General features: G+C 47.0%; 1 protein-coding gene and 1 long non-coding RNA gene across 6 annotated transcripts in view; both read right to left on the bottom strand.

The window, feature by feature from the left end:
- The window catches only part of SH3PXD2A (SH3 and PX domains 2A), a 243,862-nt gene extending 235,848 nt beyond the window's left edge, over positions 1-8,014 (bottom strand). For all 5 annotated transcript variants that reach the window (XM_081543957.1, XM_081543719.1, XM_081543741.1 and 2 more), the window contains exon 1: positions 7,687-8,014. Coding sequence is in view for 4 of the 5 variants with exons in the window: in XM_081543719.1 (XP_081399845.1) it covers positions 7,687-7,758 (72 nt within the window). In the remaining variant the exon portion in view is untranslated. The remainder of the gene's footprint in view (positions 1-7,686) is intronic.
- Positions 8,015-16,959: 8,945 nt separating this feature from the next.
- LOC145526909 (uncharacterized) lies at positions 16,960-24,700 on the bottom strand. The gene is made up of 3 exons (XR_014069297.1): positions 24,659-24,700; positions 23,575-23,652; positions 16,960-18,787 (listed from the first exon to the last, which is right to left on the bottom strand). It is a non-coding gene; the product is annotated as an uncharacterized LOC145526909 (long non-coding RNA).
- Between the last annotated feature and the right edge of the window lie 428 nt (positions 24,701-25,128).

Below are 25,128 nucleotides of genomic sequence, written 5' to 3'. Positions count from 1 at the left end.
TGCTTGAGCGGCAGTGCTGGGGACTGGAGATGGAAATAACCTCGCGGTGACATAAGGCCCTGGCAGTGGGGCCCTCCACAGATGAGGTCCAAAGCAGTCGGCGCCTCACTTCTTGCTGCCCCTCCACCGTCCTCACTCCCCAAGACCTCTGGGGTGCAATCAACTTTTATGAGGCAGCCTGACCTTTCCGAGTAAGAGCTATAAACAGAGAAGGGCCAGGCTCTGGCCTGCCAACTGTAGAGTCCCCAGTACACAGAAATGGTTTCCCTCCCTACATAGGTAGCTCTGTTCCCGCCATGGCTGCAACAACAACCCTAGAGCCAGTTCTGGGGCGCACCAGAAGGACTCCACAGTGACAAGCAGGTCCCTGTCCCCTGCAATCCTTGGGAGGAATGGAAGTTGCAGAGGTGAAGCCTCTAGACGGGTATGTGAGGCTCTCAACAGCTGGCCGCCCTTCCTCCCTATCCTCCCTGGCTTGTGTTTTGCCCGTGTTTTCCTTGCATGTTCCACCTCCAGCACCTTTGCTTTTCCCTTTCTTGGCATGCCTTCCCCTCTTTTCCCCATCTAAATCCTATTCTTTTCCACCCAATCCCCAGTTACTTCTTGAGGCCCATCACGAAGCTGGCGTTCGCCAGTCAGTCTTCCCTGAAAAACTCCAGTTCACAGAGAACTCCTTCTGAAGCTTTGAAAGTGAAACTGTTGGTTGCTCAGTCATGTCCAACTCTTTGCAACCCCATGAACTGTAGCCCACCAGGCTCCTCTATCCATGGAATTCTCCAGGCAAGAATACTGGAGAAGGTTGCCATTCCCTTCTCTAGGGGATATTCCCAACCCAGGGATCGAACCCGGGTCTCCCACATTGCGGGCAGATTCTTTACCATCTGAGCCACCAGGGAAGCAGGTCTTAATATTAGTACAAATGCCTATGCAGCGCTTAATATGTGCCAGCTACTGTTCTAAGCTCTTTACATTTATCAGCTCATTTACTCTTCACCACAACCCTTAGAGCTAGGTCCTATTTCCCCCTCATTTTTGTTTGTTTGGTTGGTTTTGTTTGTTTTTAACAAGTGAGGAAACTGAGGCACAGAGAGAGAAGGAACTTGCACCGAATCCCAGGGCAGTAAGTGGTAGAGACAGGATTCTGGCCTGGGGATAGCAGAGCCCAGGGCCCAACAATACAGCCTTCCAGACACACATCTTACTCTCAGGAGGTGTGGCCTGGACTCCTTGGTTCCTTTCACACTCCTCACATTTGATCTGGCTCTGATGGGGAAGAAAGTGACAAGCTCATAGACTCAGGTGTCAGATGCCAGAGTAAGGATCCCAGCCCTGACACTGAATTACTCTGAGAGCCGCATAAACTCTCTGGGCCTCAGTTTCCACACCTGTAAAGTGGGGATAAAAACACTGACCTACTTCACGGGGAGGTTATGATGTCGAAATGAAATCCCCTCTGAAAGGTCTCTTCTGCACTGCCTGGCACATAGCAGGCACTCATATACTGGTTCTCCTCTTTCTCACTGCATCTCAACGTCCTCACTGGATTCTGCTCAGCACCTGCTGCTAACGTGAGCTGCCTGGAGGCTCCTGGGGGCCTCCTTGTGGCCCAGTGTGCCACCCTCCCTCCCTCCCGTCCTGACTCCACTACACATAGCAGCAGCTGAAGCAGCCCGGCCCAGGCGAGAAGTCATACACAGCCCTGGGAATCGCCTCCTGAAATGCTGATCACCCTCCTGGACTCTTCCGTTATTGTTGGCAATAGCCACGGCAGAGAACACCTCTGGCCCTGACTCAGAAACCGCTTCCAAAGCCAGAGTCTCCACCTCATTTCCCACACACACCCCTTGTCCTTCCTGTTCCCGGGATCCCTGTCCTAACCCATGATCCTGTTCCTGGACTCTCAGAACTCAAGAGGAGTAAGTGTGACTACCGTATGTATAACTCTATTACTTGTTTTATTTCATTTAATAAAGAGGCAAAAGAGAACAGAGTTGCCTGTTAGGCTTTTTCTGGCCAAGAAATAGATAGTCTGGTCAGTGACTCAGGCTGAGGAAATTAGAAGGCAATTTCCAGGGACCGCGGTGCAAACCCCAAAGTCAGAAGTCCTAACAACACTCCTCTAATTCACTGCCTCCACCGACGATTAACTCATGCTGGCCTCGGAATATCTCTTTGGAAAATGCAGCAGCTGGCGCTTATATTTCTGGAGCTGGAACCGGGCTCCAATGACATCAAATAGGTTTATTTTTCCCTTCCCTTTGCCTCCCCTCTGCCTGCCACCACACATGGTGATTCCAATCCCAATTTGTCCCCCCAAGCCCTCGCTCGGCTGGCTCTAAAGAGGACCATGATAAATGGCTGACTGTGTTCCTTCTTCCATCAGCCTTGAAGGATGTGGTCGGTTGTTCCATCAGCAGGAATCTTTGTCAGACCCGTGAATCACCCCTAGATCACTTCCCTCTTTGGAGCAGGAGAAAAAACTGTTCTTGTGTGTGTGTGTGTGTGAGAGAGAGAGAGATAGAAAGAGAGACAGACAGACAGACAGAAAACGTGTGTGTGTTCTGTCGCTTCAGTGGTGTCCAACTCTGCGACTGTAGCCTACCAGGCTCCTCTGTCCGTGGGATTTTCCATGCAAGAATACTGGAGTGGGTTGCCATGCCCTCCTCTAAGGGATTTTCCTGACCCAGGGATAGAACTCATGTCTCCTGCATTTCAGCAAGATTCTTTACCCTCTGAGCCACCTGGGGAGCCCAAAAGAAAGCAGGGAAGAGCGCTAACCCATGCGTGGCACTGACCTTGGGGCTGGGATCCTATATGACCTTGCCCTCACCTGCAGCACCTCTGTACTCTGCTCCCTCAACACATGTTCCTTCCCAACATACCAGGACGTCAACACTTGGACAGCTCCAGGAAGCCCTCCAGGTCTGAACAGCTGCTCCTTGTTTATCTGTTTCTCTTGTATGTTGGGTGTTTTCCATGGGGCATGTAGCCCACTTTCCCATCAGACTGTGAACAGCTGGGCTTTCCTTTTTTGCCTCAGTCTTCCCTTCTCTCACAGCTTCGTGTATCAGAGTCTAAATGTACTTAAGGGTTTCAGAGCACCAGACAGAAGCTAGTATGTTGAGTACCCATGATGGGCGCCAGGTACTTGCTTCAGTTGTGTCCGACTCTTTGTGACCCTATGGACTGTAGCTTGCTAGGCTCCTCTGTCCATGGGATTCTCCAGGCAAGAATACTGGAGTGGGTTGCCATGTTCTCCTCCAGGGGATCGTCCTGACCCAGGGATCGAACCCACGTCTCTTCTGTCTCCTGCATTGGCAGGTGGGTTCTTTACTACTAGCGCCACTAGGTAAAGCACTAAAAGTAGAAGCTTTGCCCCCAAATTATCTCAGATCAATTTTCCAAAATCCTTGTGAGGTCACAGGTGAGGAAACTGAGACCCAGAGTGGCTGGCCCCAGGCTGCTCACACAGGAAGAGTCAGAGCCAAGATTCAAACCCTGATCTGCCCAACACCAGTAATTCTACAGTGGGACTGGCCTGAGAAGACCCTGTCCATACTGCAGCTGCACATCCTTCTTCCCATGGGGCTGGATCCACAGTCTGAGGGCTTAAGGAAAAAAATGAAAGGCAGAGAAATGAATGGGTCTGTGGCCAATTCCTAAAAATGTAGCTCCCAGGACCAAGCCCCAAATCTGCGATGCTCTAAACACACAGGAGAATGTATTATTTCTACAGGGTGGATCCTTCATTTATCAGCTCAGGCATCATTGGAGAGCAGACATCATCTTGGGTTTGTTCTAATCCCCCGCCTCACAGTGACCTCCCCCCATTGCCTGTCACATGCCCTCCTCTGGGACACCAGGTGAATGTCCTACATAGTGAGTCAGTCCTCAAATGCCACCTGGCATTGCTCTCTTGTCCTGTAAACCTGAGCCTGGTCTCCGCAACCAACTCCAGTGGAGGAGAAGGGCCTCATTGTAGGTTCGTATCTTCCTATGGAGGTGAAGTGACTTGAGTTGACCCATGTCTCTAACTGGGAGACCCTGAGAAACTTCTCACCTCTCCATGTTTTGGCTCACCCATCTGTATAAAGAAATCAAAGCCTTTCCATGGACTGTAGGAATCACATGAAATCCTGCACATGGAGCATCTGGCACCAAAGACAGTAACTGCTCACACTGGCTATTATTTGCATTCCCTGAAGAGTCCTGTAGAGGATCAGAACATTCATGACTGGTATTTGTCTGAAATAAACAATCAGGAGAGGAAATGACTGCGAAAGCACAACGCCTCTCAAATCTAAACAAATAATTTCTTGTTTGCTTTAGATGCACTAGCTCCCCTCCAACACCATATGACTTGACTTACACCTACACATGCGTGTGGGTGCAAAGAACGTGAACTGGAGCTCACATCCTTATGGAAAGTTGTCAAAGGTAACTGCAGTTTGCATCCAGTGTCATTAGGACCATTTGAAAGACAAGTGATCTGAGGCCAAAGCCAGTTTACCTAAGGTCTCTCCAGGGACAGCTCATTAACAGCTGAGAGAGGAGCACAACTCCAAGCAAGGAGCCTGGTCTAAGCAGCAGCTGCCTACCTCCCCCAAACACTGTCCCCTCCCAGCGCCCCAAGCAAGGCCTTGGCAGAGAGGAAGGAAGCCAAGGGCTGACAGTACCACCCAAATGATGCAGGTCACCTGCCTGCCCTTTCGTAAACAGGCCAAAACACAAGACCCTTGGTATCTAGGCGGCTCCACCCCCATCCCAGAGACAAGCCTGCCTTTGGCTGGATGTCCTGAGAAGACCTCTGAAGTGTGTTCCCAGTGTTCTGGAGCCGGCAGAGCCCCTCCTGCTTGGGCCCCAGGCCTCTCATCAGCTAGCTCCGGCTAACGTGCATATCCCATAAAGCCGCTCGGCTCTGCAATTTGCCAAACAGCAGACTCAGAATTCACCATCACCTCACCAGGAGAGGTGGGAAGAGGGCAAGCTTCTACAGTGCAGAACGGCTTCCAGGACATACATGACACGGGCGCAGTGTGTCCTGCCAGCTACCCACACCAAAGTGGCTCGGCCAGAACACTTGACCTTCTGGTGTGTGGTGTCAGCCATGCAGAGGACAAGGCAGGAGGCAACCCTAGGCTTCAGAGGCACTGCCTCCCCACCTGGCTCCTCCTGCCCAGTTGGCCCCATCGACACATTCTACTATCAGCCCCCTCTCCTGATGCATTAATGCCCCACACATGCAGGAACCTCTTGCTATGACCAGATATTTGTCTTCCTCGTCAACACCAACCAGCCTTCCAGGGCACTTAGATGAACCCAACCCACGTGATGGGCAGAAGGCCAGTTAGACCCAGGTGCTGTGATTCGCTGTGTCACAAGTGACTCTACCCCAACCGGTTTGCAGTTTCCTCGTCTGTAAAATGAGGGGTGGAGTCTCATGAGTCCTCAGGTCCCTGCCAGCTCCACTGTTTCATAACACACAACACTGTCTCCTTTAGCTGTCTTCCACAACCTGCGTTCAGGGCTCTGTATGCCCCCATCTGCTCAGTGACATCACTCCCGGCCCACACATAGAGTCACTGATTCTTAATACGAGAAGTGGAGGCAGCACAGAAAACACTGTCCATGAAAAGGGAGGAAATGATCATGTCAATGGAACTGGAGAGGACTTTTTTTTTGTATTTTTCACAGAGAACAAGTTATTAGTAATCTTAAAACCCCAAATCTTTCTTCCTTCTTGCCAGACCATTAATAGCTGCTTTTCAAAAGCGCTTTCTTAGTCAGAATCACGCCAATCATAAGCTACCATCTAATGAGTGCCTTACGTGCCAGGACCGCACTAAGTGCTTTGCATGGATGATCTCATCTAATTCTCCAGACAATCCTATGAAGTAGATACTACTATTATCCTCATTTGAAAAATGAGGAAGCTGAGGTCCATGGAGGTTCAGTAAGTTGCCCAAAGTTGCATAGCTAGTCAGTGTCTGAGCCAGGTTTTGAATGAGAGCCTCTCACTCAAAGCCTCAGCACTAACCACCTCTCAACACTGTTCGAAGCAGGCCCCCAGTCTCTTTAGCAACGCTCCTGGCTAGTATGTGCTACATCTGTAACCTTGGACATCACTGGTCAAAGTTAAGGTTTGATGTTTCACCTAAGATCCACAGAGAGTGCCATCTGTTGAAAGCAGTGCCTACCTTACCTAAGGACTAGAAAAGAAGCCCTAAAACTTAGCCTGCAACATTCGAGAAAAGAAGATAGGAAGGCTGACTTCATAATAAGGGCTGGGATATGCCAATGGACATCTGCCTCAGAGGAGGGCGACCACATGGGAACCCAAATCCTCCAAAGACAGCTTTCTCAAAGCGGCAGGGGGAGATGCTTGCTGGGCCAGTGATACAAAAGGACGAACCCTCCCACCAGCACCCACCTTTTGGTCCCCTCAGGAACCAGATTCCTTGGTTTACCTCCTCCCCAACCTGAGCCCAAGCTCGTTTATTCCACTAAAAAGAAACCCGAAGATCAGAGCTATTGGGGATAAAGACAGAAAAGAGTAGCCTGAGGCTGACATTAGCACAAATCCAGTCCCCTTCCAACAAGGAAATAAAAGGCAGAGATCAATGTGCTGTCTAGGGCAGCAACCCACAGCCTGTTTTAATTGTGAAAATTAATGCTTTGAGCATTCTAAATGCTCCTTTAAATGACTAATTTGCAAATAAGATGCAGTCCTTGCTGTCTGTCTCTTCCATCTCAAGAACAGGAGCAAAGCCGCTAGGACTGGCAGCCTCCGGCACCAAGGACACCATTTACTTCCTAAGGTGGGAAGGATGGGAAGACGGAATGGGCAGAGATGAAAGGGCGTCGCGTCCTACTGGCCCCCAGCTCGGTTCGGTCAACCTTAGCCCCTTCTCATTAAGTTTGGGAAGGCAGGGGGAAGGGCAGCCGGCCGCTCCTCGGAGACCACAGCAAGCATTTCCCTCCTCGTGTCGGAGACGGAGCATCACTTAAGAGGAAATGAACCCCGGTTAAGGGTCACGTCCAGAGGAGGGATAAAAGAAAAAGCCACAATTTTCCCCACACCGACTGACACGAGGGCTTTAAGAAGGAAATCAAAGCTCAGGGCTGAGGGTGGAGGTAGGGCAGGGGCGCGGTGGCTTCTCTCGCCCCCCCAGACCCAAGCCTGGGGAGACAGAGACCAGGGCACAAGTAGGAGGCTCGTGCTAGGCGTCCGTCCCCAGGGTAAACCTCTGAAAGCATCTCGGTCTGTGTGCGCCTGAGCGACCCGAGCCCCCAGGGAGGGCCGGGAAGATGCTCTTTCCCAACGGAGCTTCCCAGCGAGGGTTTGAAGACCGTTCCCCCCACCATCCATCAAAGCTCAGGCGGACAGATGACTTCACCGTTGTAACAGACAAGGGCAGCCACTTGCCAATTCCAACGCCAAAAAAAGAAAACGGGCGTGGGGCGGGGGTGGGGGGGTGGGGGAGTGGGGGGGTGGGGGGGAGCAGTGGAGGAAGGTCAGAAAAGGCTTCCCTGGAGATTACAGCCCTGCGAAGAGACTCCACCGCCAAAGGCTGCCCTGTAGGCGCTCAGCTCCGGGACTTACCACGGAGGGGGCTGAGGAGCCACCCAGGGGCCCTCAGGGGGGTCCTGGCCAGCTTCCCGCAGGGGTCGTGGGGGCGTACTCACATAGTGCTTGGAGGGGTTCCTCCGTTTCTCCACGTCCACCACGGTGGCATCTTGCACGCAGTAGGCGAGCATCTTCCCCCACAAAGCGAGTGGCGCCCCCCGGCGGCGTCACCTTCTCATCACGGTCCGGCCCCGGCTCCTTGTCCCGCTTCTCGGGTCCCCGGGTCTCCCCAGCTACCCCGGGCCGGCGCGCCGCTGCCCGGGCTCCCCGCGCCCACAGGTACGGCCGCTGGGCGGGGGCTGTTCAGAGGGCACGCGGGCTCCGTGCGCCCGGGCGGTTCCCCGTGGGCCTGCCGCGCTCCCCTTCCCTCCCGCGCCGCCGCAGCTCTCCGGCTCGCCCGCCCGCTCTCTCCGTCGCCCGGTGGGTCCGGCGGGAACTAGCGGAGCAGAGGAGGGGCGGGGGTGTGTCCCGGAGGCGAGGGGACGGGGCAGGGGCCCCGGAGCCTGCTGTCAGCGCGCTGGGGAGGGGCCGGCGGCGCCCCTTCTCTGCGCTCCGGCTCCGGGGGGCTCGGCGCTGACGGAGGCTGCGGGCGCAGGAGGCGGAGGCAGGGCAGGGCAGGCAGAGAAGGGAAGGGAGGGAGAGAGGGGAAGCGCGCGGGGAGGGGCTCTGGGCCCGGGGGAGGGGCTCGGGGCGACGGGGAGGGGGGCTGCAGCCCGGCCGGAGAGGCCGGAGCGGGCCCGCGCGCCCCCACCGCGCAGAGAGCGCGGCCAGCGGCCTGGCGCGGCGCTGGGCGACTTCGCCAGGCGCAGAAACTCGGGGTGGCTTCGGAGGGAGGAGGGGCGAGGGGGAAAGCCCCCACCCTGGCTTTCGGTCTGGGAGCGGATTTGTGCCTTTCGGCCCCCACCTTTACAGCCCCCTCCCACTCCTATCCCCCAGAGCTCTTTCATGAAAAGTAGTTTATTACCCCACTGTTTTCGCCCAGGCCCTCCGAGCTGGAGACAAGACTGGGGAAGTAGGCGGCATTAAATCCTTCAAGCCAGAGCCTCTTGTGATAAACCACCTGCCCCCCTGCGGGTCACAAAGGGTAAATTTTCCCCGGAAATGTGATCGATCCGCTGCCTGAGTCATTTATGGATCTGGGCCTGGATAACCAATCTGTGGTATCATTTACCAGTGAGGTTACAAGAAGATAACACTCCTGCCTTTAAGCCTAAGGCTTCCCTGGGACCCTGTCCTCCAGGTTGGGGAGGAGGGAAGGGAAAATCCACCTTTGGGTTGGGGACCAGCTCATCACTGGCCCCAGGCTCTGACTTTCTCACCACCTCTCCCTCTGGTTTAGAAAACCAACTGTTAAGTTACTTGTCCATCCCTGGACTTGGGACACAATTACTATTTAATTCAATTTACACAGCAACCACCCTCCCCCATCTGTTTCCAGCATTTTTCCATTCTAATTTCAAATATTTAAAGAAGTAGTGTTTTCACAATTAATCCTATTGTTCACGATCACAATAAACTTTGTGACTGTGGAGCAATGCCAAGCAACTGAAATGGAGGCCAAGAGTTTTACCATCTAATTGTGTTAATACTTTTTTTCTCTGTACTGTCAGAACTCACGTAGACCCTAAGTTCTAAGACTATTCACACAATTGGTTGGTACAGAGTAGCCTATTATCCTTCCAGCTTTCTTGGAGAAGGGTGCTAGGACACCAAACAATGCTGCTATCTAAATAGTTAACCTGGAGCAAATCACTTAATACCACAGGCATTAGAGGCATTTAAAAGTTTTCTGTGAAATGGGGTTGCTGAACTAGATGGTCTTTTAAGATTTCTCCCTACATACATTCCAAACTCCTAGCAGTAGTTACTCCTTTGGAGACAATTTTGGGGTTTTTTGTTTGTTTGTTTTTTTAATAATTAGCATGTATGTATATTGACATTTTAAAGATATTTTTAAAAATTTCTTCTCTAAAATTCTAGAAGTTTAGGCTTGACTGAGCACTTATTCTGTGCTCCCTTACAGGGCATTAAAAAACAAAAGATAGAGAATGACAGAATTCAGGTGATGTTTGTGGAACTGAAAACTGAATACAATTGACAAATGCTTGTCCCTTCCCTCAAAGAGAAGAAAGTACACTTGAGAAACAGGGACACCATTAAGACAGTATGTAATGAAATGTCCATTGCATGCTCAGTTGTGTCCAACTCTTTGTGATCCCACAGACTGTAGCTTGCCAAGCTTCTCTGCCCGTGGGATTATCCCAGCAAGAATACTGGGATACTGGGTTGCCATTTCCTTCTCTAGGGGATCTTACTGACTTAGGGATCGAACCTGCATCTCCTGTTTGGCCAGCAGATTCTTACCTCAGAGCCACCTGGGAATGTCCATTATTGTTGTTGTTCGGTTGCTAAGTCATGTCCGACTCTTTGTGACCCCATGGACTGCAACATGCCAGGCTCCTCTGTCCTCCCCTATCTCCTGGAGTTTGCTCAGATTCATGTCCATTGAGTCAGTGATGCTATCTAAACATCTCATCCTCTGCTACCCTTTCTCCTTTTGCCTTCAATCTTTCCTAGCATCACAGTCTTTTCCAATGAGTCAGCTCTTTGCATTAGGTGGCCAAGGTATTGGAACTTCAGCTTCAGCGTCAGTCCTTCCAGTGAGTATTCAGGGTTGATTTCCTTTAGGATTGACTGGTTTCATCTCCTTGCTTCCAAGGGACTCTCAAGAGTCTTCTCCAGTACCACAGATCAAAAGCATCAACTCTCCGGTGCTCAGCCTTCTTTAAGGTCCAAGTCTCACATCCGTACATGACTACCAGTAAAACCAGAGCTTTGACTAGATGGACCTTTGTCAGAGTGATGTCTCTACTTTTTATTATGTTGTCTAGGTTTGTCATAGCTTTCCTTCCAAGAAGCAAGCGTCTTTTACTCTCATGGCTGCAGTCACTGTCCACAGTGATTTTTGGAGCCCAAGAAAGTAAAATTTGTTTCTGCTTCCAGTTTTTCCCCTTCTATTTGAAATGCCCTTTAGGATTCCAGAAAATGGAGGCCTGGAATAATCCAGGAGAACTTCCTAGAGGAAACTGTGTTGTAGGGACTCTGTATGGTCTCTAAACTCTCTACGGGCAGAGTTTAGAATACCTTGGAATATACTCTGCCTCTTCTGAACCCCTCCAGGCCAGCTGCGCTTACCCCAAGCTGTTTGACTTGTGCATATTTGTCCATAACACACTTCATCTCTTCCGAGAGTGCCTGGTGCACAAGGACTGGCTGTAAGTTATCTCATACTTCTTTGCACTCCTCATGTAGCAAACCTTCACTGTACGAGAACCTGTTGAATGAATGATGGGGGGAAAAGAAAAGGTGGAGTGAGGACACTGAAGCCTGAACCTGTGGGTGACACACAGAGGCCAGGAGGGTAGTGTCCACCTGGGGAAGAGTCAGGGAAGGGGGTGAGACACGGGAAGAGGAAACAAGGAGAAGGATGGGTGTAGGGGCTCCAGACAGTGAGAGAGCTTGACGCCAGGCAACAGGCTTCCGTATCAGAAAAGATGATAGACAGATCATTGTGGATGCTGGGGCAGGCGTCCTGGGAGAAGAAGATCTGATAGCGATGCCCAGTGCTGTGGAAAGGAGGAGACCAGGCATCACTGCCTTGAGCAAGTCCTCTTCCTTGTGGGAGTGGCAGGGAGACCTGGATAGACCCTCAGTGCTGAGCTCTGTAAGGAAAGGGCTGGGCTGTAGGAACCTGGGAGCGCTGCTCCCAGAAAATCAAGAAAACCCGTGGGTTCCTGGTCAAAAGACTCTTAACGGCACTCAGCCACTCTTCCTCTGTGGACTGCAAGGTGTTCTGGAAGTGCTAGTGAAGCCCAAAAAGCCCTTGGTGAGGGGTGTTCAGTTGTTGGAGCGGAAAAAAAGGAGAGGGTTGGCTGTCCTGGGTCCCCTTGTGAGTCTGAGCACTCACCCAAGAGGCACCGGTGGTTTCCTGCTCACCCTCCTTCTTCTGGATCGGGATTTGAATGTGGACCTGAGGATGAGAGATCTAGGGGAGAGAGGGAGGGTGCTTGGCTACAAGGTGATGGCCTTCTTCTGGTTTAAGAAACCCCGACAACCTGACATCTCCTAAATTTAGGGTCTTGAAGCACAACTTGAGGACTCCCCACTTCTCCCTGTGCTCCCAATTACCTCAGTTGGAGGGAGCAACTCAGCACTAGCCCCCACCCAACCCATGGTGCCAAGATCGCTGGGGCTTAGTTGCGTAGAAGTTATCAATACCTATGGGAGAAAATCTCCCTCTCCCGGGGCTATAGAGCCAAGAGACTTTAAGTAGAAAATGGTACAGACTCTCCCTTCTTCTCTGGGTACAAGTCAAGCTCACGTAGACTTCTTTCCCAACAGTGCCTTAGGCATGCCTTTCTGCTCAACACATGTTTACTGAGTGCCTCGCTTGTGCCTGGCACTTTTCCAGCAATGACCGACACTAGCTGAAGGCTCCTTGCAGACAAGATGGCATCTCATTTGTTCAATGTCCAGCATGCCTGGCACATAGTAGGTACACTGGGTGGTCTGTGTTGAAGACATCTGCTCAAGGAGTTAGAAGGGCTGGAGAGGATCAGCTAAACACCTATTTTGCCACCTCCATCCATGAATTGGGGATGACTCCAATTCAAGGACATTATATGAGTTCAAACGACAAATTATAATGTTTTATTTTTTTTTTAAGTTTAGGATAAATAAGAGAAAAAGGACCCAAAATAAAGATACAAACTGATACCTGAAAATCTGATTTTTCAGAAACAGAGAACTGTAGGATGCTTAGAACCAAAGAATTTTCCAACTGGAAGGGATCAGAGAGTTTACTTATTCCTTAATTTTACAGAGGCACAAACTGAGGCCAAGAGAAACTAAGCAAGCTGCCCAGTGCCACACAGCTAGGGAGTCCCAGACCTCCCATCTTTATCCTTCACCACTCTTATAAGCCTATTCACATGCAAGAAGAGATCATTTAGAGCATTACATATGCTTGCAGATCCAGAATGTTGCTCTCCCTTGACCCTCCAATTCTCCACTCACACAAGCATCACAGGTTTCTTAGAACCCCCTCTCGTGCCTATTCCAGGCAGGATGCTCCTTAAGGGCAGGGACCATGTGTGTCTCCAAAGTTCCTTTGTGTACAGGCAAATCCGATCAACTCCCATATGCAGAGCCCACCCCACCTCCTCTCCCGTGTAATCTTCATAACCACCTCAAAGATGACAACATACAGGAAAACGGTGAAAACAGTTAAGTTACCAAACATTCATTTGGCTACTAATCGAAAATTGCCCTATAACAGTTCAGCCACTACTGTATTGAACCCTTATTTACATCTTTTAATTTTTTAAAAAAACTTTGCCTTGCTTAGGTTGTGCATTCTAAACCAATAAGAAGCAGGTGAGGGTCTGAGAACCACAGACTCAGCACCTTTTCCCTCCCCACCCTGACGACAGCACCCCAGCCACCTGCCACACACACCCTCACCCAGCAGAGAGCCTGATACATGCCAGGCACTCAATGAATGCTTGTATTTTAAAATTGGGTATTTGTCGATGCTGCTGATGAAAGTGATGCCTATGCGCTGCAAAGAGTTACCCATCCTGGGTTCTAGTCCTACTCAACCACAACCCAATCTTGTGACTTTGAAGTCACTTCCCATCTCTGGGTTTCTGGTGGTATTCTGGTCCCGTGCACGCTCTAGATTGGTAGATAAAGTGAGTTCTTATAGTTCTGTGACTCCGGGAGTTGGCGATGGACAGAGAGGCCTAGCATGCTGCAGTCCATGGGGTCGCAGAGAGTCAGACACGACTGAGCGACTGGACTGAACTGAACCGACCCAGAGATGTGCAAATTTTAGTGAGATTTGGAGCCCCCTCCTGGTCAAAGTGGTTTTAGCAACTTTAACTCAAAGCAGCTGGCCCTCCTCTGTATCCCTTTCTGTCCCTGGCTGACCTCTGGCAGGAAAAGGCAGGTAGGCCTGGTACCAATAACCTGCCAGTTTACAGACTATAAGCAGTCCAGGGTGTATACGCATCTCTCTTTATTCTCCTTCTTCCTTTCTCTCTCTCTTTCAAATCAGCCCTAATAAACAATTGTTTGGGGAGCGTCTTGAGAATGGTCCCTCCTGAATCTGGAGTAGACAGTGAGATCAACTTCTTCTTTCTCCAGAGGGGAGTAAATTACGGGCCAGACTTCTCCTCCCCTAGGTTGCGGGGGAATGGGACCAGGATGAGACACCAGAATTGCCGTGTCTGCTTAGCCCTATTGTTCACTAATTGCAGCTGTAATAACAGGCCCCTCCTGCTTGCCAAACCGGGAGGTGGTGGAAAGCACCTTTATTTGACTCCCAACACAGTAAGTTCATCAGCAAAATCTCAGCCAGCTTTTGTATAAGATGCCATTGAGAGTCTCAGCCTCCTGTCTCAGCCTTGACTCTGAGGGTGAGGGTCCCTATGCAGCAGAATTATTTGATAGAACCAAATCAAGTTCCAGCCTTAGCAAACGACCATTGATTGCCCTGGAATACCAGAGAGAAATCTGTTAACTTGCTTACCCAAAGAAGCCAAGGACACAATTAGAGTCACAGAGGAAAAAAAAAATTATTCCGTAACTCCAGACTACATCCCTAACACTGATGGGACATCTGGTCCCCAAACTAGCACATGGTAGCTTTAAGCCCTTCAGGGATGAGGGTGTGGATGGTCTATCTCAACTACTGAGCATGCCTTCAAGTATATTCCTGCCTGGTAGGGACTTACCAGCATCCTCTTGGTATAAAAGATCAGTGTACATAGTTCCATTTTAACCATAAACCACCACAGATTTTCTTTTTCAAAATCCCCTGGATTTTCCAGAAGCCAACAAACCCTGACTTGTCCACTGGATGACAAAAAGAACAGGAAAGAAAAAATCCATTGGGGAATTCAAAGGCAGTTTCTTAAAATAACCTGAAGCCACAAATAACCAAAATTATGAGTCTGGTTTTGGTTTGACCGTCTTTTTTTCCCTTCCAGTTCTCTGTTGAGAAATGTTAGAAATTACTGTTCTTTATCCTGTTTGAATCCACTTGCCTATTTCAGAGGAAAGATCCAAGACTCTCAAAAGTCAAATCTGGCTTTGGTAATGTCCTGCCCTCTCTGTCTCATACAGAAGGTATCCCCATGGTTGGTTCATTTCTTACCTGATAGACTATGGCAGGTTGAGGAAGACTTAGCTGGCTGGGTTTTCCCACCTAGGTGAATCTGGCTGGGATTCTGACTGGCATCTACAAGGTGTTGCCCCAGGCAGATTACTATGATCACTTTGATTAATCTTACTGCCTAATATATAAATAGCTCATGCTTCAGTTGAGATTCTTTGGTTTACAAGTATTTGAGCTGAGCCAGCTGAAAAAAGGAGAAGGGGCTCTATTTCCAAGATACAGTGAAATCTCAATATCCACGGATGTTTGGACTTAGAGCAGAACCAGGAAGTAGCAAATCTTTGAGAACATACTTTCCTCCATCTCTTATCTCTGCTTACCAGTGTGTCGGTTTTATTCTTCTTGATCTGCAGACTGCTTTTCTCTGCTACTTTACCCACATAGCAGGAATCCCCTACTGCCCAAATGTCTACCAGTCCCTTAATTTCAGACACTTGAGACTGGTTGTTTCTGAAGTCTAGATCCCAGTACCCAGGAAAAACGATCTCATTGGCCCAGTTGGGGTCATATGTCCACCCCGTTCCAGTCAGTGATCAGGAGGTGGGGTCATGTAGTATGAGGATGACTATCAGAGCTAACCCACTGGACTGGGAATTAATTCTAAGAAAGAGGACTGGTGTGAGTGGCCCCCACACCCCAAAACACCCCTACTAAATCATTGTTTACTTTTTCAAGGACATTATTCATTTATTTATTCACTCAGTGAGTACTTAAGTTACCAATCATGTCACCCACTTTATTAGGAACTGGGGCTACACTTGGGGCAAACCAGACAAAGTCTTTGTCCTTAGGGAGTTTTACACTTTTGAGGAAGATACACATTGTTTTATGAATCAGCCAAATAAATGTAAAATTATAATTGTGAGTAATGTTGTCAAGGTGGAGAAAACATATGCTGAAGTATAAATGTTGGTAATCTCTGGGGGTAGCGATACAAAGTTTTAAACTTAATTTATTTAAACATTAAAAAATCCTATAGTATGCATTTCCTTTTGGAAAAAGATTGAGTTTTTAAATTTGCATTTTAAAAGGATCATGATGGTTCCCTGGTGAGGAGAGCTGCCTGGAGGATAAGCGGGGGCATTTGGTAGATCAGCAGTGGGATACAAGAGGCGATAACATTGACGTAGCCACACTACTATATATAAAATTGTTGGGCTTCCCCGGTAGCTCAGCTTGTAAAGAAGCCACCTGCAATGCAGGAAACCTGGGTTCAATCCCTGGATTGGGAAGTTCCCCTGGAGGAGGGCATGGCAACCCACTCCAGTCTTCTTTCCTGGAGAATCCCTGAGAACAGAGGAGCCTGCCAGGTTACAGTCCATCGGGTCAGAAAGAGTCGGACACGATGGAGGGACCAAGTGCAGCATAGCAAATATAAAACAGGAAACTCACAGGGGCCTGCCGTACAGCACAGGGGACTCTAGTCAATGCTCTGTAATGACCTGTATGGGGAAAGGATCTTCAAAAGAGTGGATATGTACATGTATAACTGATTCACTTTGCTGTACAGCAGAAAGTAATGTGACATTGCAAATCAACTATATTCCAATACAATTCTTTTTAATTAAAAAAATGTTTTTTGAGTGTTGACCTAATTAAAAAAAGAAAGAGATGACAAAAGCTTAGACGAAGCTGACAATTCTGTGTGAAGTGAAGAGAACTTGAGAAGGTAGAGCCTCCTCTGTCTGGTGACGTTGGTCAGGGATGAGGGAATTGGAGGTGCTGAGGACAAAGGTTCTCAGCCTGCATACCTTGAGGGGATGATTATGCTACTTAGTATTCTGACTTTTTCTTAGCCTGCAATATATGGAAGCTGTTCTAGTTAAGGCCAAAAGTTTCCTTTAGCTATAATAAAGATCATGATAATAATAATAGTAACAATAACAACAATAATATCCGCAATTGTTTATTAAGCTCCTATGCGTTGTGCCAGGCACTCTGCTGAGTAAGCACTGTGCTTGTGTATTCCATAAACAGGAATTTAATCACAAACAAGAATGCCTTCCCTTGTGGGGTTCACGGTCAAGGTGGAAGAAACAATGAATTAGACAAGAAAAAAACCAAGGCTTTGGGCCTCTTCAACTCTCTAGTATTTTTTAAAAATTTGTTCAGCATTTATTTAGTAAAGGCTAGAAGAAATACATTTTCTATTAAATGTGCACTTCTCTACCTGCATTGAAAGTAAGGCATTTATTATATGCACTGAAAGCAGTATTTTCTAAGTTGTCTTTTATTTCATGAGTTTTCATACCTGGATAATGTCACTTACATGCTTGCTATCAGTAAAAGTAACTTACATGGATACAGCTTCAAACTCTTAAAAGATATTTTAAAAGTTTGTTTTCATTTTAATGAAAATCAGATGTTTCCTATTTTTCTGAAGTTCTTGCTTTCCCTTTAATTTGGGGGGGAAGAGAAGGAAGTTTCTTAATAGTTAACTTCTTGGGAAGTATATTGAACGGTTTGAAGTTACTTAAAACAATCATTTATTCCAGGAAAACAGCACTAGGCCCATACTGCTGCACGTTGACCTAGACCTTGCAGTCAGTGGTGACTCCTGCCGCCTGAAGGGCTGTCTGATGTAAGGATTCAAAGCCGGCCCAGCTCAGCCACAAGGGCAAAGCATCCTGCGCAAATACTCCACAGAGATGGGAGGCGTTAGAGAGGAGGGGTTGTGAATTTCCACTTGAGGATACTGTTTATTGTGGAAGGACCTGGACCATTTGTGCCAGGAGAGCCTTGGAAAATCCCAGTCTTTCAGGCCAATTTGTCTACCCTGCCTAATACAAGAGGGGTCACCACTGCTCAGATTTTTAGAATCAAAATGGAAAATTCTCCCTGATGGACAGTTAAGAAATCATGTAGATAAATGTCTGATGATTAATTCACGATATTACTGAAACATGAGGGGACTTCCCTGGTGGTTCAGTGGCTGGGACTCCGTGCTCACAATGCAGGGGGCCCGGGGTTCGATTCCTGGTCAGGGAGCTGGATCCCACATGCTGCAACTAAGAGTTCACACACTGCAACTAAGACCCAGGACAGCCAAATAAATAAATATTTTTTTAAAAAAGAAACATGAGAATGCCAGCTCATAAGGACAGAAATGTTGGTCTGTTTTTTCACCATGATACACCACCTGTGCTGAGAACAATGGCTGACACATGACATGTTTTGCACTAACTGTTCGCTAAACCATGGTAGTAAATATTTTCAATTTGGGGGACCACACAATCTCTGTTGCAGCTACTCAATTCTGTCTAATATACCTATACCATGACCCTGCAATTTCATTCAAGAGAAATTTCACCCAGAGAAATCTGTACATATGTCCACCAAAAAAATATGAAAGCATTTATAGCAGCACTAATTGTAATAACTCAAAACTGAAAGCCATTCTAACGTCCACCAATGCTGAGTGGGTCATTAGAGGTGTTATGTTCATACAATAGAATACTATACACCAGTGACAAAAAACAAACAACAGCTTCAGACAGCAAACTGGTTGAAGCTCACAGACACATGTTGAGCAAATAGAGGCAGATGCAAAGGATATATGCATACTGTATGGTTTCATTTACATAATGTTCAAAATAGCCCAAGTTAACTTGTAGTGCTAGAGGCCATATAAATGGTTGCCTCTGAGAATTATGAGCTGAGATGGGCACAGAGGACTATGCTGAAAATGGTTTTTGTCCTGATCCATGTGGAAGTTTTGGCTGTGACCTAGCATTGTACACTTGAGTGTGTATATTTTACAACTTGCTCTGTAGATTGTCTATGTCCCCACAAAGTTCATATGTTCATTTAAATAAAAGAAGGATTTAGCTAATAACAGATTTTCTTGATCCAGATAGAGTAGTTTCTGGCAGTAATTTCTTTTCTCACTTGAAATGGTCATACCAGCATCTTGCTCTGGCCTGGAAAGTAAAAAAGTAAATTCAGGATCTCACTGTCCATATTATTATAATAACTCAGAAATGTCTGAAAAGTTTTCAGTGCGAAGACAGCACCTCAGCATCACTGAGATGCAATATATAATGCATTTTAAGATTCTCTTCTTGGAGTTTTCCCTGGTGGCTCAGGGCTAAAGAGTCTGCCTGCTAATGCAGGAGACACAGGTTTGGTCCCTCATCTGGGATGATCCAACATGCCACAGAGCCACTAAGCCCATGCGCCACGACTGTTGAGCCTGTGCTCTAGAGCCCGGCAACCGCAGCTACTGAACCCTCCTGCCCTAGAGCCCATGTTCTACAACAAGAGAAGCCACTGCAATGAGAAGCCCACGCACTGCAGCTGGAGAGTAGCCCCTGCTTGTTGCAACTAGAGAAAAGCCTGTACAGCAAAAAAGACCCAGTACAGCCAAAAATAACTAACTAAATAAATAAAAATTATTTTTTAGAAAAGATTCTGTCTTCTTGATGGCTAATGCTTGACGTGTGGATCATATAATGACAGCTTCACCCTGGCACAGGCACAACTTAATAGAAGCCACCACTTCCTCACTTTTCCCCCATCACTGTTTTCTCCCCATCTGAATGTCACTACTATATTTTTGCTAACATTTCACTGCAGGTTAAAAAAAAAGATCTTTCTGTTGATAGCTTTTCTGAATGCAAACACGGCAGAGGAAGGCGGTGGAAAGAGAGTGTGGCTCTAGGTTTGTATTCCTGCTCTACTGCTATTCTCTGTGCAACTTGGAAAGTTGTTTCATCTTTCTAAGCTTCCGTTTCCTGTCTGTAAAATAGAGATAATAATGCCTACCTTATGGAGTCACTGTCAGATGAACAGAGATCAGTCAGGTATTGGGTTGACCAAAAAGCTCACTTGGATTTTTCTGTGAGATGTCATAGAAAAACCTAAATGGACTTTTTGGCCAACCCAATAAAATGGTCAGCACAGTGAGGGCACATGATAAATCCTCAGTAAATGTTGACCATTATTATTAGTATAATTATTAATATCATTTACTAAAATAAACACCATTTGTTCTCTGATCCCATTGGTCTGTAGATTGTATATAACTTTAACCTTCAAACTTCAAGCAAGTTGCAAGTTGGAGTATTAATTCATTGAGTATCGAGTACAGTTGGACTTCCTATCCACAGGGACAGAGGGCCAACTCTACTGTGTGGTTTTATACACGGGACTTCAGCATCTTCAGATTTTGGAATCGTCGGGTGTCCTGGTGCACAAGCTTGAATCTAGATTGCTGGGAGAAATATCAATAACTTCAGATACTCAGATAACACCACCCTTATGGCAGAAAGTGAAGAACTAAAGAGCCTCTTGATGAAAATGAAAGGGGAGAGTGAAAAAGCTGGCTTAAAGCTCAACATTCAAAAAATGAAGATCATGGCATCCGGTCCTATCACTTCATGGCAAATAGATGGGGAAACAATGAAAACAGTGACAGACTTTATTTTCTTGGGCTCCAAAATCACTGCAGATGGTAACTGCAGCCATGAAATTAAAAGACGCTTGCTCCTTGGAAGAAAAACTATGACCAACCTAGATGGCCTATTAAAAAGCAGAGACATTACTTTGCCAGCAAAGGTCCGTCTAGTCAAAGCTATTTATGGATGTGAGAGTTGGACTATAAAGAAAGCTGAGTGCCAAAGAATTGATGCTTTTGAATTGTGGTGTTGGAGAAGACTCTTGACAGTCCCTTGATGCTGAAGTTGAAACTCCAATACTTTGGCCAACTGATGCGAAGAACTGACTCATTGGAAAAGACCCTGATGCTGGGAAAGATTGAAGGTGGGAGGAGAAGGAGACGACAGAGGATGAGATGGTTGAACGGCATCACTGACTCAATGGACATGAGTTTGAGCAAGCTCTGGGAGTCAATGATGGACAGGGAAGCCTGGTGTGCTATAGTCCATGGGGTTGCAAAGAGTCAGACATGACTGAGCGACCGAACTGAGTGACTCGGTGTCCTGGAACCAATCCCCCAAGCAATATGAGGAACAATGGTATTTAGTCTGTGAATAAGGTAGACCAGAGCCTTGCCCTCAGGGAACTTGCATTTCTGTGCGATTTGTGCATTTGCAAACTTCTCTCTGGACAGAATGATCTGCAGTGCTTACGCTCTTCTCCAGTAGCTTGTTCTTTCTGTATTCTTACTGCCCGGTTACTAATAGGTCTTATTAACAGCTAGAGGTTTCCTAAGCTTTTCCTTAATAGTATGTTCTCAAGACTTCATGTGCAATGTGTTGTTTGTCTGTGGCACTGTACGTTCATTTTCATCACCAGACTTTTTTGCATATGTTTTTATGAAAACATTAAGCTGTTCATTTTCCATGGAATGAATCGTAAAGCTTTGTTTTCACGCTCCACTGTATTTAGTCTGAAAACGGCATTGCTGCTTGGCAGGGTCTGTAAAAATCAGGTGCAAAATTTACTACACAAAACATATTTAGGACTTGGGTAATTTTTATTGCCATAAAAGGTGACTTTTCCAAGCAACTAAATATCATTATTCTCTGTTGCCTTTGAGTGGTTTTTTTTTTGCATGAGCATTTTTGACGGCTTTGTGGCTTTTCCCTTTATAAGCCCCTGCCTCCTCTACTCTGGAATATTCTTTCCATTTTACCTGAATCAGTTTCTCCTGAATTGTAATTCCTAAGACCATGGTTTCAATTGAAAGCTTGTTTGCCAAAGCCCCATAACTTGGTAAGAAACCATCACCCCTGGGATGGGCAGTGGTTGAAGTCTCTGCTCCATCTCTTTCAGCCATCAACTGTTGTTTTCCCCTGGATTCCTTGGAGTCTCACTTGGACATGTACAATTCAAGAGTCAGTCAAGGATTTGAGGAGAATTTATACACATTTCGGGACTTCCTACTCTGTGACTCTCCTTTTCAGAATTTTCACCTCAATTTCCAGCCACTCTATTTGCAAACTCCTTCTTAGAATCACCAGGCCACTAAGCCTGTGACTTTAGTCTTTCAATGACCTCTACCCTGTGTGAGCTGATTGTGGTTCTCTTAGTGTGGTCCTTCAACCAGTAATTAGCATCACACAGGGAATGCATAGAATGCGAGATTTAGGGTGGCATCCCAGACCTAGTGAATTAGAAACTCAAGGTAGGGTCTAGCAATCTACATTTTAACAAGTTTTAGTTTGAGACTGACTGCCTTAGTGGTAAAGCTATACACATGCGGGTCTCACCCAGAGCGGTTCCCATCCTTTACTGTCTGGATGCTCTTCAGTGCCATCAAATATGAGTTTTTTTATTGTGGGGGGGAGGGACCCAGAATTTTGTAATATTATTTGTAGAAAGAATTAGCTTTAAACAAGCTACTTTATCAGATGGGAATTTGGGCATTCACTTTGTAGCATATAGTTCATACTGTATACTGCCTGATTCCCCCACTTCCAAGCACATTTATCTTTGTAATTTAAAAAATAAATTTAAATTCTTTTAAATTGAGATTTGAATGTTTGTGAAACCCTGGAAGCACCTTATAGTTTTATGGAACACGGTTTGAAAACCTCTAGTTTAAACGGTGTTGATTGACAGTATGGGTCAGGATTAGCCTCAACCATGCATAGGAGAATCTCCATAGCAACTGTCACCATAGCATCAGGGCTATGACAGAGGTGATAAATGAACTTGTATAGAGTGGGGAAGAATGTAGTGTGGTATCTTCTGGTCTCCCTTCCAGGAAATCCCAAAGACACGCCTGTACCTTTGTTGCAGGAAGGGGGACCCCTTCCAGGGCCCGAAACTGGGCTCTTGTCTAACACTCGGAAATGAATTGTCCGAGGAGACACATGTGCTGCCAAAGCAAGAGATTTTATTGGGAAAGGGCACCCGGGTGGAGAGCAATAGGGTAAGGGAACCCAGGAGAACAGCTCTGCCACGTGGCTCGCAGTCTCGAGTTTTATGGTGATGTAATCCAGGTTGTCTTTAGCCAATCATTCTGACTCAGAGTCCATCCTGGTGGTGCACGCCTTGTTCAGCCAAGATGGATGCCAGAGAGAAGGATTCTGGGAGGTGGTCGGACATGTGGTGTTTCCTTTTGACCTTTCCCAAACTCTTCCGGTTGGTAGAGGAACTTATTACCCTTACCGGGACCTGCTGTCGCAAAACAACTTATGCAAATAGTTACTATGGTGCCTGGCCAGGGCGGACGGTTTCAATCAGTGTTATTCCCCTAACACCTTGATAGAGAAAGCCTGCAGGTAATGACCAGGAGAAATGACCTGACATTCTCCAAAGTGCAAAGGGTCTCTGCTCCTCAGTGAGAAGCAGGGACTCCCCCTCAAGAGGGAATTACAACTTCAAGAGGAGGGAATACCTTCACAATACTGTCATCCTACCAGACCTGTAGAATGGAGAGAAAGTTCATCTAAAAACTCACTCTGGCTTCTCCCCCTTTCCCTGCCTCCATCCCCAGACAGACCCATTGATGTTTTACCCCCTGGGGAGTGGGCCCTGGCCAGTACTTTTCCAACTTTAATGTGTGCTGGGGATCTTTTTAAAATGTAAATACTGATTTAGTAGGTGTTACAGGCTGAAATTCATCTCCTCCAATTTCATATGCTGAGATCCTAACCCCAGTACCTCAAACGTGACTGTATTTGGAGATACGGTCTTTAAAGAGGTGATTAAAGTGAAATGAGGTCACTGAAGTGGTCTCTGATCTATTATGACTTGTAAGAAGACAGATAGACACAGAGAAAAGACCATGTGAAGATACCTGGAGACTCCGAAGAGAGAGACTGTAGAAGAAACTGACCCTGCTGACACCTTGGTCTTGGACTTCAAGCCTCCAGAGCTGTGAAAAATAAATTTCCATTGTTTAAGCCACCCAGTTCACTTTGTTAGTGCTCAATGGGACTTTGTTATGGCAACCCTAGCAGACTAATGTAGTAGGTCTGGGGAGGGAACTGAGATTTTACATTTCTAACATGTTCTCAGATGATGCTGATGCTGCTGGTCCAAGGACCAGACTTTGAGTAACAAAGATCTGGAGAATCAGGTTCCTTTTTGCTTGATGGCATGCATGGTCAGCAGCTTCCCAAATCACCTTGCACATTGGAGAGGAGGATACTTTTTCTCCATCTCTGCTTTCTTTAGGATGGCTAAGGCAATTGTTCTCAGCCTTCTTATGTTTGCAGCACTTTAAAAATATAAATAGAGTGGCACCTTTCGGGGGATGAGTCACAGGTTAGGTTATGTAAATGAATGAAGTGGGTTGGATACAACATAGGACATGATGGATGCAGTAGGTAAATGGGGAGCTCACGCCTCATGTGAAGTGGGCAGATCTACACTGTCTCCAGTCAGAATCTGAGCTTGGTGTAGCCAGATTTTCCAAAATTTCAAGAGAATATAGAAATTTGGATTTTTACATTAAATCTCCAGAGTTTTTAAATGTTGGCAACTCCGTCAATTTCTTTTCAAAATGTGAGGCAAAGGAGCCCCTGAGGTCCTGGACAAGTTATTGATTTGTATCTTATTTTGGAAGAATACATATGTAAGGGCTTCCCAGGTGGCGCTAGTGGTAAAGAACTCAACTGCCAATGTAGGAGACGTAAGAGATGCAGGTTCGATCCCTGGGTCAGGAAGATTCCCTGGAGAAGGACATGGCAATCCACTCTAGTATTCTTGTCCAGAGAATCCCATGGACAGAGGAGCCTGGTGGGCTACAGTCCATGGTGTTGCAAAGAGTTGGACATGATTGAAGCAACTTAGCATGCATACATATGTAAAAATTCATCGAACTGTAGGATTAAGATTTGCACAATTTACTGCTTTTAAGTTATGCCACAATAAAATACCTGCATCAGGGTGGTGCACATCAGCTTCAAGGTAGTCGTTATCTGTGGGAATGGAGGCAAAGCAGGAATGAAGTTGGCTTTATCTGCATCGCCAACATTATGTTTCTCTCAAGAGGAGAACTGAAGCACAGATGGAAAAAGAATAACAGCTGTCTCATCTCAGTGGTATCTAGATTTTCTGCTTCATTATATTCTGTATGTTTGGACTATTTCACCATCAAACATCTTAAATATTAAAACAAACAAACCAGCCAAGCAACCCTGAGAATACCAATACTGCATGGGCTAACCCAAACCCCTTGGAGGTTACTGAACCATATTCTCATGGTCTTCCTCTGGGACCATATTGTTGTTTAGGTAGGAATGTTCTCTGCCTTGTCCCAGACCTTCTGCCTGCTTCAGTAAACACCTGCTCCCTCTCTGCTGCGGGTGTGACGTGATGTCACCCCACCCACTCAACCCATATAACC

Source organism: Giraffa tippelskirchi, chromosome 2, assembly GCF_054371585.1.
Source record: "Giraffa tippelskirchi isolate mGirTip1 chromosome 2, T2T-mGirTip1v1.2.pri, whole genome shotgun sequence".
In the NCBI taxonomy this organism is placed as follows: domain Eukaryota; kingdom Metazoa; phylum Chordata; class Mammalia; order Artiodactyla; family Giraffidae; genus Giraffa; species Giraffa tippelskirchi.
The sequence above is the reverse complement of the archived record's forward strand: the minus strand, read 5'-3'. Positions and strand labels throughout refer to the sequence as shown.